Consider the following 17810-nt stretch of genomic DNA (forward strand, 5'->3'; position numbering starts at 1 on the left):
GGTCAAAGCCAGGCAGACAGTATTTGAAATAAAGCTTAGTTTTGTATGATAAATAGTGTTGCTCACGAATATTCGCATTGCGAATATTCGTTACGAATATGGCATATTCGAATATTCGCGAATAACTCTAATTTTGCGCCCAAAATTCGCTATTCCGAATATTCGTGTTTTTTTCAAATTTATTTTTAAAACAGATCACATCCTAGTGATCTCCATCGACGTATAAAAGCATTGCTGGTATGATTAGAGACCCTGGGCCGAGTAGCTAAGCTGAGGCGATCCTTTTATGTTGCCGAATATTCGCAATCGCGAATATTCGTATTGCAAATATTCGCGAATACTTTCTCCGCCCTCCTTTTGCATCAGAGCCAATCAGAGTTCTCCTACCACAGTTGTCATAGGAGAGAGTGGAGTGTTTCTGTGCGTTTTTCCAGTGTATCACATCTTCAAAGAATTTTCCATCTTTTGTCCCGTGTCATTAATTGCATTTCACCTCTTTAATGAGAATAATAACTGTTTAACATAAAGACATTTAAGAGATGTCAACGTAAACGGTTTACTTGGCTTTTTTTTAACTCAACAGAATCAGGGGCCCCAGTGTGCGGTTGATCTTTACCTAACTCAATACAGGTCAGTCTAGAGGAGAGATCTGTATTTTCCAAATCTATGGTTATTCAATATTTATTAAACTAATCAATATAAAATTGGTCAAAGTAAACCCTCAAATCTATATAATAATGTATTTATTTTATTAATACCTTGTTGTTAGTTGCAGGGTCCATTACGTAAAACCACACTTTTTCCAAAGGGCAGGTGAAATTGAATGTTTCAAAATTTCGCAATCAATTTCGCATTCGCATTAGCGAAATTTTGCAAAAAATGTTTTTTTGATAAAATATCACGAATATTCGATTCGATTATATTCGATTATATTCGATTATATTCGTGATATATCGCGAAATCGAATATGGCGTATTCCGCTCAACACTAATGATAAACCAGCAAAACCATGACTTTTGTTGAAAGCCACAAATTTACAAACAACACAGAAAACAATTCTAAATGCATTCAGGATTTATTTAAAAAGCAGCATGTGGTATATAAAGCAGGGGAAGATGTAGTTGAAAGCAGACAATCGAGAAATTTTGCAACAGGAACTTTGGAGATGGAGGTCAGAAGCCTTCGTAGATCCTCCACTCTTAGATGGTACAGACGAAGGCCAGTGAAGTGCAACAGTTGAAAGTATACCATTTACCATCTGAAAGACAAAACAGGACAAAGGTGTTAAGCAATATATACATATATATATATGGTATGTGAACTGTCATTATTGAAAAATAATTTTAAACCCTTTCCCTACTATTTAAAACGAAAAAAAAAAATTTTTTTGGACAGAATTGAGCTTTATTGAATTCCAGCCCAAATTTTTTTTCAAGGAATTATAGTTACTTTTGTGCCATATCAGCTGCTTTAATTTGTAAAATGTGACCACTTTTGCTGTACCACCCATTATGTCTTTGTAGTCACTGTCCCATCTCCTGCTGTCCAAGCCATTTTATTTTCAATTATACAGTGTCTGGTGCACTGTACATTTAAAGTAGAAAGATGGCCTTTCATTAAAAAGTGCTACAGCAGATATTTACAGTATAAGTGCATCTGTGGTTACAATTGTCTCCTAGTTCCCCTGCAAATTCCTGTTGATCTTGCTAATGAAGTCCACTTAATGCATTTTCCTATGATGGTGTGGCAATAATGCTGCACTGCTCCTGAGTTCAGAGCTGAGTTATCACTCAGTAGACTGTGGGCCAGATTCTCATAGAATCTGCGTTTGCGTAGTGTAAGCCATTTACACTACCCCACCGCAAATTACTGGAGCAAGTGCCGTATTCTCCAAGCACTTGCTCCGTAATTTGCAGCGGCGTAGTGTAAATGGCCCGACGTAAGGCCGCGTAATTCAAAGGGGGCGGCTTGTATTTAAATTAAGCGCGCCCCCGCAACGATCGAACTGCGCATGCGCCGGGCATAAAAATAGCCCAGTGCGCATGCTCCAGCTCACGACGGAAAAACGTCAATGACGCCGAAGTTACCGTCATTGACGTAAAGTCGTATTCGCGAACGACGGAAAAAGACGACGCTGACCCGACGCCATACTTAACATGCATACGACGGACCTTCGTAAACTTGCCCCTCATATAGCAGGGGCAAGTTTACGCTTACGGAAACGTCGTAAATTCACTGCGTCGTCCGCGCGTACATTCGGGAATCGGCGTAAATAGCTAATTTGCATAGACGACGGGGAAAATGACGAGGCGACACCTAGCGGCGGGAAAAAAAATTGCATTTAAGATCTCACAGCGTAAGAGCCTTACGCCTGTCAGATCTAAGGGATATCTATGCGTAACTGATTCTAAGAATCAGTCGCATAGATACGCCGGGCCAGATTAGGACTTATGATGGCGCAAATGGCGTTGCGCCGTCATAAGCCTTTTAAGAATCTGGCCCTGAGTCTGAGAAAATGATCATAGGATTTGGCTCAGTCAAGAGAGGGAAGAGGATGTTTTTGGTTTACTTTATGACGCTTGTGCTTCACATTGTAAATGGATTAGGTACTGGTTTATGCCTTTGGTTGTACTTTAAATGTACATTAAGTGTTTCTGAACTCCACTTTCTCTCTGATTCCATTAGTCAACCCAGGTCCTCTCACTCTCTCCAGTATGATGGGAATTTATAAAAAAAACAAGTTATCAATAGTATAAAAATAGAATATGCTTTAACATCCAAGACAGTCCCTGTCTTACTGCAAAAGAAACATGAAAATCATTTTTCGAATAGACTGTCCCATTAAAGTTGTCATAGAAAAATAAAGAAATTCAATATTTGCTATTTTATTTTATGTTTTTTGTTACTTACTTGACAAATTCATGGCCACACACCAGCTTCCGCATCTTCGATACTGTCCCGGAGCAAAGTTAGTGTAGGTCAATCTGCTTCCATTAGCATTTACATAGGCACAAGACTATTAAAGACAAATAGATATTTACAGTATGTTTGTTTTTTCGAGAGCAAGAAATACATTATTCCTAAAGTTAAACTCCACTGTTAGCTATATGTACTATAAATCCCCCTTTGGTTTCATAATCAATGTAACAGTCCAGTCATCTCAAAAGATCCTACTTTTCCTAACACAAAAACATTCTTAACCACTTAAGCCACAGAAAATGTTACCCCCTTCCTGACCAGAACACTTTTTGCGATACAGAACTGCATTGCTTTAACTGACAATTGCGCGGTCATGCGAGGTTGCACCCTAACAAAATTAACGTCCTTTTTTTCCCACAAATAGAGCTTTCTTTTAGTGGTATTTGATCATCTCTGCAGTTTGAATTTTTTGCACTATAAACAAAAGAAGAGCGACAATTTAAAAAATATATATATATATTTTGTACGTTTTGCTATAATAAATATCCCCCAAAAATATATAAAAAGCTATTTTTTTCCTCACTTTAGGCCGATATGTATTCTTTTACATATTTTTGGTAAAAAAAAAATCGCAATATGCGTATATTGATTGGTTTGTGCAAGTTATAGTGTCTACAAAATAGGGGAAAGGTTTATGGCGTTTTTATTATTATTTTTTTTTGTAGAAATTGCAATGCACCCTGTGCACCCTGCCTAGGATCGGCCCTGACCATGGCACATCTAAACAAAGGCTAATATGGCACTGTTGTCTTGTTGAGATGGGGATCCTTGACCATTTAAAAAAAAAAAGTGTGATCAGACAGCTCTACAAATATTTAGGAAAATGAAAAAAGAGATAGAACCTAGTATTGGGCTTAACATGTCAAAGGAAAATTTAAAGGTTCTGCTGCAACCCTACTTGCTATGAAGAAGCCAATGACCGCACAAATAAATTCTAAATACTGTAGTATTTATTTCAATAGTCATGTGGTTTTGATAAGGGTGTAATTCCGATTATGTTCCAAAAAATTAATAGGAGATCTTTCCTAGGAAACCTTTAAATAACAAGAAGACCTTTTAAGATACAGGAGGCAGGAAACTGATGAAGATTATTCTCTGCAAAAAAATACTATAAGCACACAAGGCTAAGTAACCATTTTTAAAAACATAATAATTATTGATTGTTGTTCATTTCTTGTTTTTTGGGGATTTAAAATTTAAGCTGATAATGTTCATCCTTTCAAGTGTTTTAATTAGAAAGCCTTTTGACTTACTTTGTTCCTCCCCTCTCCATAACATAGAGATTGAGTGGCATTTCTTATGCCGCGTACACACGATCATTTTTCGGCATGAAAAAAACGACGTTTTTCGGCATGTAGAAAAAACTTTGTTTTTTCCAACTTCATCATTAAAACGACGTTGCCCACACACAATCGTTTTTCAAAAATGCTCTAGCAAAGCCCGGTAAAGTACAACACGTACGACTGCACTATGAAGGGGAAGTTCCATGCGGATGACGCCACCCTTTGGGCTGCTTTTTTTGTTTTTTTCTGTTAGAAAAGTGTGAATCGTCTTTTACTGTCTGTTACAGCGTGATGAATGTGCTTACTCCATTACGAACGGTAGTTTTACCAGAACGAGCGCTCCCGTCTCATAACTTGCTCCTGAGCATGCGTGGCTTTTTAACGTCGTTTTAGCCCACACACGATCATTTTTTTCAACCGGAAAAACGACATGGTTTTAAAACGTTGTTAAAGGTTCATGGGAGAGGAAGGAGAAAGAGGGTTTAAATTAAAGCAGGACTGGGTTAATTTAAAAACTCTCACCGAGTTATATAGATAGGATGATATAGTGTAGGAAGGATAACGGGCAAAGAGAGATAAAATATGAGACGGAATTTCGGAGATAGGGGAGGGTGGGAGGGTGGGGTTAAGGGATGGGGGTGGTATGATGGTGGGATGAGGGTTTGTTCGGCTAGGGGAAATTAACGTATTTATTCACGTATTTAAGTATTTTTTCTCTTTTGTATATTTATTGACATATATTTAAATACACTTTTGCAATAACAAAAAATGTTTCCAACCATGATGCGAACTAGGAGACTGCGAATGAACGCAAATTGATTAAGTCTCCTGATAGTTCTCTGAGGCGGACAAAGAAAAAAAAACAAAAACAAAACAAAACAAAAAAAACGTTGTTAACCACTAGCTGACGGCCGTACGACTTTGTACGGCCGCAGCACGGCTCCCAATCTCTAACAGGCCGTCTTTTTAAGGCTGCCCCTTTGCTCGTTCCGAGCGCGCAGCGGGGAACTGCTGTGCTGGCCGTGTCCCTTGGACACAGCCAGTCACAGATCGCCGTGAACGGCCAATCGGAGCGGCCGTTTCCTAGGCGATCTGTGCGGCCAATGAGAGATGATCTCATATGTTTACATATGAGATCATCTCTCATTCCCGGCTCTTGCAGACAGCGGTGCTGTCAGGGGAGAGAGGAGACAGATCTGTGTCTCTTGTACATAGGGACACAGATCGGTCACCTCCCCCAGTCACCCCCCTTCCCCCACATTTAGAACACTAATATTAGGGTACACATTTAACCCCTTCCTCACCCCCTAGTGTTAACCCCTTCCCTGCCAGTCACATTTATACAGTAATTAGTGCATATTTATAGCACTGATTGCAGTATAAATGTGAATGGCGCCAAAAATGTGTCAAAAGTGTCCGATGTGTCCGCCATAATGTCGCAGTCGCAATAAAAATCGCAGATCGCCGCCATTACTAGTAAAAAAAAAATAATAAAAAAAAATAATTCTGTCCCTTATTTTGTAGGCGCTATAACTTTTGCGCAAACCAGTCGCTTATTGTGATTTTTTTTTTTTTTTTTGCTAAAAATATGTAGAATACGTATCGGCCTAGACTGAGGATAAAAAAAAAATGAGCTATTTATTATAGCAACAAGTAAAACATTTTTTTTTTTTCAAAATTGTCGCTCTATTTTTGTTTATAGCGCAAAAAATAAAAACCGCAGAGGTGATCAAATACCACCAAAAGAAAGCTCTATTTGTGGGGGAAAAAGGACGTTAATTTTGTTTGGGAGCCACGTCGCACGACCGCGCAATTGTCAGTTAAAGCGACGCAGTGCCGAATCACAAAAAGTCCTCTGGTCAGGAAGGGGGTTTAAGTGCCCAGTAAGGAAGTGGTTAAAAAATGCAGCATGTTCGATTTTTTTTTTTTTTGGTTTTTCAGAACCCGAAAAATGATGTGAAGCCCACACACGATCATTTTAAATGACATTTTTTTAAAACGTTGTTTTTCTAATGCCAAAAAATGATCGTGTGTACGCGGCATTATAGTATATAGTATGATAATATAAACTGTCACTTACATTGGCAGGTTTCCACACACCAATCCATGCATATTGCCGGTTTGAACACGATCTCCGAACAAAACATCTGATCCTATTATTGGCACACCCATTAGAAACTGAACTCAGGTTCCCTCTGCGGCACCTGCAGGAATGCTGTAGAAGAAGTGGAAAGGGATAATGAATATATCAGTTCATGTAAATACATTATTACTCAGCCACTTATGCCAAAAATAAAAAAATAAAATAACATTGTTAACAATCAATTACACTCTATGGGCCAAATCCACAAAAAGGAATACGACGGCGTAACTGCTGTTACGCCGTCGTATCCCTGTTCCTAACTATGGAACTGATCCACAGAATCAGTTTTCCATAGTTAGGCAGAAGATCCGGCATGTGTAAGGGACTTACACTGCCGGATCTTAGGATGCAGTACCGCATCCGCCGCTGGGGGCATTTTGTGTCGAAATGCCGCCTCGGGTATGCAAATTAGCACTTACGGAGATCCACAAAGCTTTTCAGCTTAGTTTTTTCTCCGTAAGTTTTAGTTTGCATACGCAAAAATTAGGGCTGCTTTTACAAGGTGTAAAGTTAGTACACCATGTAAAAGCAGACCTTTCTAATTTTTAATATTTTTTTTCCCGCCGTATCTTTTTTTTTTCCCGAAGAAACTTTATTGACCCGTCGCAATCCACAAAGCTCGACGTAACGTAATTTCGCGATATGCACGTCGGGAAAATGACGTCACGAGCATGCGCAGTACGGCCGGCGCGGGAGCACGCCTAATTTAAATGGGAATTGCCCCCATTACAATAGGAATGCCGTGCGCCGGCGGAATTTAAGTTACACAGCCCAAAATTTCTAGGTAAGTGCTTTGTGGATCGGGCACTTCTTTCCAGTGAAGGGTATTTATAATACTACAGCATACATTTTTGGCAATTGTGTGCTTACAATTTTGGAGCAACAATTCCAATGTGACTGTGCCCTGTGCACAAAGCCAGCTCCATTAAGACATGATGACATGGTTTGGCCAGGTTGGCATAGAGAAACGTGAGGGTACTGTACAGAACTTGAAATCAACCCTATTAAATACTTCTCTGAAGAATCAGACCACTGATGAAGAGCCATATCTTCTCATCCAATGTCAATATTGACCTCACAATATTTTCCTGAATGGACAGAAATTCCCACAGACACACCCTAAATGTTGGGGAAAGCCTACCCAGATGTAGCTGCAAATAGGGGGCTCACATATGTGTGATGATCAGGTGTTCAGGTGATCAGGTGTTCACAAACGTCTAAGGCCCCATACACACCATAGAATCTATCCGCAGATAAATCCCATCAAATGGGTTTCTGCGGATAGATTCTATGGTGTGTACACTCCGTCGGATATTTATCCGCGGATAAATCTCCCCTGGGATGGATTTCCAGCAGATGGATATTTGCTGACATGCTCAACAAATCCATCTGCTGGAATCCATTCCAACGGATGGATCCGCTCGTCTGTACAGACTTACCGGATCCATCCGTCCAAAGGGATTCCCCGCACGCGTCGTAATGATTTGACGCATGCGTGGAATTCCTTATATGACAGCGTCGCGCCCGTCGCCGCGTCATAATAGCGGCGACGGCGCGACACGTCATCGGCAGAGGATTTCAGCGTGGATTTCAATGCGATGGTGTGTACACGCCATCGCATAGAAATCTTCTGAAATCCTCGAGAGGATTTATCCGCGGATACGGTCCGCTGGACCGTATCTGCGGATAAATCCTCTCGTGTGTATGGGGCCTAAGGGGTGACAAATGTGTTTATAGGATCCCTCCATACATGTGACCTGATCATGATGTTTAGGGGTAAGTAGCAACAAAGTTGTCAGCATAAGATTGTAAAAGTTTTCAAAGAGTTTCACACTTTGGAGCATTCCTTTAACAAATGCATTCAGATTAGGAGACTGTGAGAAAATGTAGCATAATGTTCTTGACCTTTCCTAAGAGGAATAGAACTCAAAATATTGAAGCAAAAGGGCCAGGTTCCTTTCTAATACTGCATACAGTATATCAGTTATTCTATTTTTTGATACCCTCATATTTTATTTGAAAATTCACTTGAACTTCGCCTAAATATTTTAAAAAGCATTGAAATCCAAAGCAATTCTATGGCAGAACATTTTGTGACAGACCAAAAAACGATGAAGGCACAGAAATGGGGATAAGATTCATGTTTATGTTCCATGAGGTGAATTCTATGCCTTTATATCTGCAGTCTTCTAAGGCCGCGTATACACGATCGGTCCATCAGACCGGTCTGATTGATTTTTCCATCGGTTAATCGATTAAGCTGACTGATGGTCAGTCGCGCCTACACACCATTGGTTAAAAAAACGATCGTGTCAGAACGCGGACACCTAAACCACGTACGACGGCACTATAAAGGGGAAGTTCAAATCCAATGGCGCCACCCTTGGGGCTGCTTTAGCTGATTGTGTGTTAGTAAAAGACGTTTTGCGCCTTTCTTTCTGTTACAGCGTGATGAATGTGCTATCTCCATAACGAATGCTAGTTTTACCAGAACGAGCGCTCCCGTCCCCTAATTTAGTCTGAGCATGCGTGGATTTTTAACCGATGGTTGTGCCTACTAACGATCGTTTTTTTCTATCGGTTAGGAATCCACCGGTTAAATTTAAAACAAGTTGGCTTTTTTTTAGCTATGACTAAGCACTGATTGTGCGAAACGCGTCAGTTTTTATCCCACTGCTTGCTGTGCTGTGTTTTGTAGTGCTTTTTATCCTTTTTACACCAATAAAGGCTACCTTTTTAGGTTTATTTTGGTGTGCGGCTGTCCATGAATTATTTTTATAGATTTTTTGCCTTGTGCATTGCCAGCACCCACGGTCTTTGAGGAGGACATTGATTGCTTATTGCATTTGCCTGGAGCGGCGGTCTCTTTTTCTTTGTCTTTTTTTTAACTGATGGCGCCCACACATGATTGGTTTGGACCGATGAAAACGGTCCATCAGACTGTTCTCATCGGTTTAACCGATCATGTGTACGCGGCCTAATTCTTAACGAATCCTTGATAGTAATTGATACAGGACAGATAAAGGACAGCTTTGCATTTACAGAAAAAAGGACAACCACAGCAAATTATGGACTCATTTCTATTTGCTGGTCAAAGTTGGTATATTGACATTTGAAGAAAAAGCATAGGTAACTGCTAAAATGATCTGAAAAAAAGCTTTTTTAAAAACTGGAATAAATCAGATTGGGTGCTGTTGTATAAAAGTAAAGCTAATTTTAAAATAAAATTCACAACAAAATATGTCAGTATACGTTGTCAAGTGACTCCACGTACAGTTAGGTTTTGTGAATTCTCAATGTTGCTATCCAAGCCGAATGACACTCTGCCTTCCATATAGCATTTCAAAAAATACATTGGTACATGTTCCCTATGGCAGTGTTGCGCTTCCTATGCCTTTTTCACAGAAATTATTATGCCGCGTACACACGACCGTTTTTCACGATGTGAAAAATTACATTTTTTTTTTAATGTCATTAAAACGGTTGTGTGTGGGCTCCAGAGCATTTTTCGAGACGTAAAAAAATGGGCATTAAAAATTTAGAACATGCTCTAAATTTTCGTGTCGTTTTTCACGTTGTCGTTATTCACGTCGTGAAAAATGGTAGTGTGTGGGCTTTAACGACGTTTAAAAAAAATGCGCATGCTCAAAAGCAAGTTATGAGATGGGAGCGCTCGTTTTGGTAAAACTAGCGTTCGTAATAGAAGATAGCACATTCGTCACAGACAGATAAGCACGAAGACTGAAAAGTGCGAATCGTCTCTCACCAAACTTTTATTAACACGAAATCAGCAAAAGCAGCCCCATGGGTGGTGCCATCCGAATGGAACTTCCCCTTTATACGTGTTGTACGTCACCACGCTTTGCTCGAGCATTTTTTTTTTTCACGATCGTGAGTAGGCAAGGCCGGCTTAACAATAATCGGGTTGAAAAAAAATGTTGTTTTGTTTTTTCTAGACCATTAAAAATGGTTGTGTTTACATCAGTCTTAAAAATAGCCAGAATTTAACAATTTTTGTATTTTAAAGGGAATCACCTCTTAATTCAGGTTTTCTGAATTTTTAGCATGATTTGGTGAAAACCTTGGCAAAGTGAACCCAGGCAGATTCACCCATCACTATTCATAAAGTCTTTATAGCTAAATTTCAATTTAAAGTTAAAATTTATTATCAGAGAGCTGATTTAAAAAAAAAAAACTATGTATAGCACCCAGCCACAAAACTGCTTTCCAACCTACTGTGGGATAAACAATGATTAAGAACCATGGTCACTAATGAGAAGGGACAATAAGGTGGAAATATTAGGTGAGGAAATATTTTAGCCATAATATCAAAAAACTTTCTCAAGAATGTTCTTTAAAAACTTGTAAAACATACATACTGTATATAAAAACAGGGCCTAACTAAACCTAGTAGATTCCCTCAATAACTAAAAATCACCTTTGGGTTAACCATCAATTTACTGTCTTTGCTTATCCTGAAATGATCTTATAGTCACAAAAGTGTCTTTTAGTCTGGGTTGTAAAATGTTGCAGACTGGTCTCCATTTTGGTACTGCCATCCATCCTCCCTGCCATTTTGTATCCAAACTCATCCTCCCACCTATCTAATTCATATTGTTTTGTGTTTAATAAAAAAAAAATAGGGAAAAAATTCTATTTTTTTAAGATTTTTACTAACCTGAGCCCTCCGAAAGGTTGTGGGGCAGTTGAAAGCTTGATAGCGACAGGTACTTTTGTCTGGACAAACATCACCAAATATGTTATTTATTTGTATAGAGACATTGTGGCATTTCTCCAACTGGCAGTCATTTAAAGGGGTTGTCTCCAGGGTATCAGGCATGTCACAGTGATTCTCTTGGCCATTTGGATCCTCTATTTCATCTTGAGACATCGAGTCATCTTGAGAGCAATCATCTTAAGAAAAAATACATTCAAATGTTAAGATGGTTTACAAGTAGGTTTGAATTTTCAATATTAGAGTGCTTGGTGGAGACAGGACCAGAGCTACACCCCAAGTTAACCCCCATTTCTACAAATACTTTGAAGTGTGCCTCCAGCCTGGAGGCGAAATGTGGGGTCTTATTAACTCTGCATCTCTCCATAAAGTGGACCTGCCACAATATATTCCTATTGCAAGGGATGTTTACATTCCGGTGCTTCTCCTGGCTCTCCTGTGCCATCGGGGGCGCGGAGAAAGAATTGTCCGGCACCGAGTCAGGACGATAGAGATTTTCGGTGACCAGATGGTCACCAGTCATCACTATGACCGTCGGAGGCCAATGCGTGATAATAAAAAATAAATAAAAAATTTGGTTGAACTAGATGGTCTTTTTTCAACCTGAATATATAACTCTCAGGCCCCATACACACGAGAGAATTTATCCGCGGATACGGTCCAGCGGACCGTTTCCGCGGATAAATCCTCTCAAAGATTTCCGCAGATTTCTATGCGATGGAGTGTACTCACCATCGCATTGAAATCCGCGCGGAAATCCACTGGCGATGACGTGTCGCGCCGTCGCCGCGATTATGACGCGGCGACGGGCGCGACGCTGTCATATAAGAAATTCCACGCATGCGTCAAATCATTACGACGCGTGCGGGGAATCCCTTTGGACGGATGGATCCGGTGAGTCTGTACAGACGAGCGGATCCATCCGTTGGGATGGATTCCAGCAGATGGATTTGTTCAGCATGTCAGCGAATATCCGATCTGCTGGAATCCATCCCAGGGGAGATATATCCGCGGATAAAGATCCGCTGGCGTGTACACACCATAGAATCTATCCGCTCAAACCCATTTGATGGGATTTATCTGCGGATAGATTCTATGGTGTGTATGGGGCCTCAGAAACTGCAAATATGCCACTGGTGTGGTTGGGGGATAAAACATTTACTGCAGGGGACAGTCAGAAACTGGGGAAATGGTACTAAGACTGTTAATGCCTCGTACACACGGCTGCACTTTCTGAGAAAAAAAGTCAGATGGGCTATTTTTCTCTGAAAGTACGGTCGTGTGTAGCCTCCATCGGACTAGTCCGACGGGCCTTAGATAGAGAACCTGTTCTCTTTCTTTCCGTCGGATTTCTGACGGACTCACGGACTCACATTGATTATTGAAAAAAAAAAAAAAATACTGCAATAAGAGCTAATTGGAGTGCGGCTGATTTTTTTTCTATTTTCAAAAGGGATGGACTGCAAAGACTGGCACCCAGGTTGTTCATGTGCAGGAGAGGCCAGCCTTGATTGGTGCAATGGATCTGTGTGTGTTTCAGCTTTTTTCTATGTTTCAATAAGGCCTCCTAAACACTATTCATTGCCTTAATGCACCTGCCTGGAGGTCTGCGCTTGCCCTGTGCTTTCCACTCACTACTGTCACTTCTAACTACAGAAGCCCAGCCTCTGTATTTAGAAGTGACAGCACTCCTGTCCGGACCACTGCACTGAATCCTTCCCAGGCACAGCTAGTGTACTAATGCTGGGTATCAAGGTGTTGCCCCATTCAGTTCTTTACACAAGCAGCATCTCTCACCACCGCCTATCACACTAGAGCAGGCAAAGCTTTTGCTAAGGCTTCTCCGCAGCTCTGACATATCTTATGACAGATCTTGAGGATGAGCCTGGAAAGGGAGGGCATCTGTTAGGAGGGGAGGTATGGGGGGGGGGAATTAAAAGCATTTAGGTGGATGGGGGCTGGGAGGGGGTGAAGACAATCCTGTCAGGAATGGGGATTTAGGGGTGGAACTCTGCACCCTGTACCTAGCACCCTCCAGAACCCTGCACCCTCCAGAACCCTGCACCCTCCAGAACCCTGCACCATGTACCTAGCACCCTCTAGAACCCTACACCCTTTACCTAGCAACTTCCAGAACCCTTCACCCTGTACCTAGAACCCTTCAGAGCTCTGTACCCTGTACCTTGTACCCTCCAGAACTCTGCACCTTGTACATTGCCCCCTCTAGAACCATGCACCTTTTACCTATCTCCCTGCTGAGCCCTACACCCGGTACCTAGCACCATGTTAAACTCTGCATCCCATACCTAGCACCCTCCTGATCCCTGCACTCTGTATGTAGCACCCTCTTGATTTTTATTGCCCTTTTAGAACCCTCCTACACCCAGTAGTGCGGTGTGCTAAACCCCCCCCCCCCCGTCCCTTACCCTGGGGGAGGGTAGGGTGTGTAGTTAAGTTCCTGTACCTATTCTCTGAGAACAAAAATCCCTGCTTAACACAATACATTTCCATATACTAAGGTGTAATGTATTAAAGTGTATGTCCAGCCAAAATGTTTGGACCAGGACTAGAGAACCCCAGTCAAGTTTTTATTGCTAACCAAGGCTTCTTAGATCTCCACTGATGACAACATTTTAATAGACAGGATGAAAGTGAGAGGACATTTCCCAAAGAAACAAAGACAAAAATATTTAATATTTTTTTTTTTCTAGCAAAAATTATATAATATATTAAAATAAACTTCAGCTTCAAGGCAGCCCATTCACTGGGTTGACAGTTCACCTTATTGCTCTAAATATCATCAGACATTCACCTTTTTCCCAACCTGAGAGATCCTAACCCTCTCCCACTTGTATAAAAATTAAAAAATAAATACAGTAATTAACGTAATAAATGTATGCCGGAGGCTTTAACAGTCATTGACCGCTTGCCGACCGTATGTTGTATCTATAAGGTGGCGTCTCTGTGCAGAATTACGCACCTGTACGTGATTCTGCACTTCCAGGTCAGGGGCACGCGCCCCGTCGGTGACCTCACTCCTGCTGTAATTGGACACAGTGGGAGCCAATCAGCAGGTCCGGCAGACCCAATGTCCACTGGGACCCACTTATTGTTTCTCAAAGACACAGAACTGTGGTCTGCCAGAGTAAACAAGGCAGATCGCCGTTCTGTTAGTAAGGCAGGTAGAGAACACTCATCTCTGCCTTCTCACAGTAAAAGCACCTCCTCCACAGATAGAAAGCACTCTCTAGGAACACATTTAACTCTTTGACCGCCCCTGATGTTAACACCTTCCCTGCCAGTGTCATTAGTACAGGTCACAATGCATATTTTTAGCAATGATCACTGTACTGGGGTCCTCAACAAAGTATCACTTAGGGCTAGATTCAAGTAGCTCGCCGTAAGTTTGTGCGGGCGTAGCGTATGTTATGTACGCTACGCTGCCGCAACTTACACATTACAAGTGCAGTATTCACAAAGCACTTGCTCCGTAAGTTGCGGCGGCGTAGTGTAAATCAGCCGGGAGAAAGCGTGCCGAATTTAAATTTGCTAGAGGTGGGCGTGTTTTATGTAAATTTTATGTAAATTACGTCTTTAACGAACGGCGCATGCGCCGTTTGTGAAAGAATCCCAGTGTGCATGCTCAAAATTCTGCCGCAAATCGTCAATGCTTTCGACGTGGACATAATTTACACAAAGCCCTATTCGCGAACGACTTACGCAAACTACGTAAAAAATTCTAAATTCGACGCGGGAACGACGTCCATACTTAACATTGCGTACGCCTCATAGAAGCAGGAGCAACGTTACGCCGGAAAAGCCTTACGCAAACGTCGTAAAAAAATTCCGCCAGGCGCACGTACGTTTGTGAATCGGCGTATCTAGGTCATTTGCATATTCTACGCCGAAAACTACGGAAGCGCCACCTAGCGGCCAGCGTAAATATGCACCCTAAGATAAGACGGCGTAAGAGACTTACGCCAGTCGGATCTTAGCCTAATTTCGGCGTATCTTGCTTTCTAAATACAGGTGCTGGTGCAGCTTTAAATTTACGCGGCGTATCTATAGATACGCCGGCGTAAATCATTCCTGAATCTAGCCCTTAGTGTCCAATTTTTCCACCGCAATGTCGCAGTCCGACTAAAAGTCACTGATCATTCCCATTACTAATAAAAAATAAATAAATAAATAACAATTCTGTAAATCAATCCCATAGTTTGTAGATGCGATAACTTTTGTGCAACCCAATCAATTATCGCTTATTGGGATTTTGTTACCAAAATTATGTAGCAGAAAACATATTGGCCTAAATTGATGAAAAAATTATAATTTTTTTGTATATAGCGCAAAAAATAAAAACGCAAAGGTGATCAAATACCACCAAAAGAAAACTCTATTTGTGGGAAAAAAAGGATATACATTTTATTTGGGTAAAGTGTTGCACAACCAGTTAAAGTAACGCAGTGCTATGTCACAAAAAATGGCCTGGTCATGAAGGGGGCAAACCTTCTAGAGCTCAAGTGGTTAAGCAATAAAACGTTTAAACATTTTGTCACTGAAAATTTTACCCTCAAAATTTGAATACGGATATATTAGATTGTCAGCTCACCTGGTTCCTGGGCATAGATGGTTCCCAACAAAAGGAGCAGAAGTAGAGGATACATGTCTGTACAGGAAAAAAAAGTCTGGTTATGTCAAAGCATTTACTATACTTTTTATATCAGGGAAAAAAGGAAATGCTTGGTTGACCCCAGAGACCCATCTTTAATGAGAAAAGTATTTTCTATTTTCTTTCCTCCAAGTTTTGTTCTTTAGAAATTGGTTTGGCTTACCTTTTTGTCAATGAAGGGTCAGTGGTCTCTTTCTGCATCCAAATGCTTCTTCATCTCTTGGACACCTCTGTGCTCCTTTATATACATCAATTTTCAGAAGTTGTGGTTTATTATCTTTTTAACCACAATTATACAACAGTAAAAAAAGTGCAATGAATGATGCAAGGTGTCATGGTTATCTCCCAAAACAGTTTTCATCAATTACACAATTACAACTGTCAGCCTTGTATCAGTGACTGTTGTGTTCTTCCATTGTAGAGGTGTGCTGGCATGGTACTAAACAATGCCTTAAATCCCACCAGAGAACTGTATGTGCTAGTGTGGGTTTTCACCAATAGTTCAATAATATATTGATATGTTAAAGGGTCAATCCACACAAAATAAATATTTCCAGTTTTGGTAGATATTGGTGAGTTAAACCATTTGACAATTTCTTTTATCTTTTGGGGATTTTATTGTTGAGATCGCTGAGCTGAGTTCCTTTATTTGTGCACCTGTTACATCCATTATGAGGGGCTCCCACCAATGTCCATTATGAGGGGCTTCCACCAATGTCCATTATGAGGGGCTCCCACCAATGTCCATTATGAGGGGCTCCCACCAATGTCCATTATGAGGGGCTCCCACCAATGTCCATTATGAGGGTCTCCCACCAACATCCATTATGAGGGGCTCCCACCAACATCCATTATGAGGGGCTCCCACCAACATCCATTATGAGGGGCTCCCACCAACATCCATTATGAGGGGCTCCCACCAACATCCATTATGAGGGGCTCCTACCAACATCCATTATGAGGGGCTCCCACCAACATCCATTATGAGGGGCTCCCACCAACATCCATTATGAGGGGCTCCTACCAACATCCATAATGAGGGGCTCCCACCAATGTCCATTATGAGGGGCTCCCACCAACATCCGTTATGAGGGGCTCCCACCAATGTCCATTATGAGGGGCTCCCACCAACATCCATTATGAGGGGCTCCCACCAATGTCCATTATGAGGGGCTCCCACCAACATCCATAATGAGGGGCTCCCACCAATGTCCATTATGAGGGGCTCCCACCAACATCCATTATGAGGGGCTCCCACCAACATCCATTATGAGGGGCTCCCACCAATGTCCATTATGAGGGGCTCCCACCAATGTCCATTATGAGGGGCTCCCACCAACATCCATTATGAGGGGCTCCCACCAACATCCATTATGAGGGGCTCCCACCAACATCCATAATGAGGGGCTCCCACCAATGTCCATTATGAGGGGCTCCCACCAACATCCATTATGAGGGGCTCCCACCAACATCCATTATGAGGGGCTCCCACCAATGTCCATTATGAGGGGCTCCCACCAACGTCCATTATGAGGGGTTCCAACCATGACTGCTAGATTTTTATTTATTTTATATTATAGAAAAGAAAACAAAAGGTGGACGGGAACACCCAAAACGCCCAAGGGACAGGACATGTTTTTAACCACTTGCTTACTGGGCACTTAACTTTCCCAGACCAACTTTCAGCGCTGACGCACTTTGAATGACAATTGTGCGGTCATACAACACTGTACCCAAATGAGATTTTTATAATTTTCTGCGCACAAATAGAGCTTTCTTTTGGTGGTATTTGATAACCTCTGCGGTTTTTATTTTTTGTTAAAAAAAATCTAAAATACCAATATTTTTTGTTATTATATTTTGTTATAAAATTTTGCAAACTGGTAATTTTTTTCCTTCATTGATGTACGCTGATACGGCTGCACTGATAGGCACTGATGGGCTGCACTGATGGGCACTGATGAGCTGCACTGATGGGCACCGATAAGGCGGAACTGATGG

General features: G+C 41.3%; 1 protein-coding gene across 1 annotated transcript; it reads right to left on the minus strand.

Moving 5' to 3' along the window:
• Positions 1–1053: 1053 nt before the first annotated feature.
• LOC120909296 (proteoglycan 3-like) lies at positions 1054–16067 on the minus strand. Its single transcript, XM_040321043.1, has 6 exons — positions 15973–16067; positions 15750–15806; positions 11084–11319; positions 6343–6477; positions 2911–3016; positions 1054–1258 (listed from the first exon to the last, which is right to left on the minus strand). The coding sequence occupies exons 2-6, from the start codon at positions 15802–15804 to the stop codon at positions 1200–1202; spliced, it is 591 nt and encodes a 196-aa protein (XP_040176977.1). The 5' UTR covers positions 15805–15806; positions 15973–16067; the 3' UTR covers positions 1054–1199.
• Positions 16068–17810: the final 1743 nt, after the last annotated feature.

Source organism: Rana temporaria, chromosome 8 (assembly GCF_905171775.1).
Source record: "Rana temporaria chromosome 8, aRanTem1.1, whole genome shotgun sequence".
In the NCBI taxonomy this organism is placed as follows: Eukaryota; Metazoa; Chordata; class Amphibia; order Anura; family Ranidae; genus Rana; species Rana temporaria.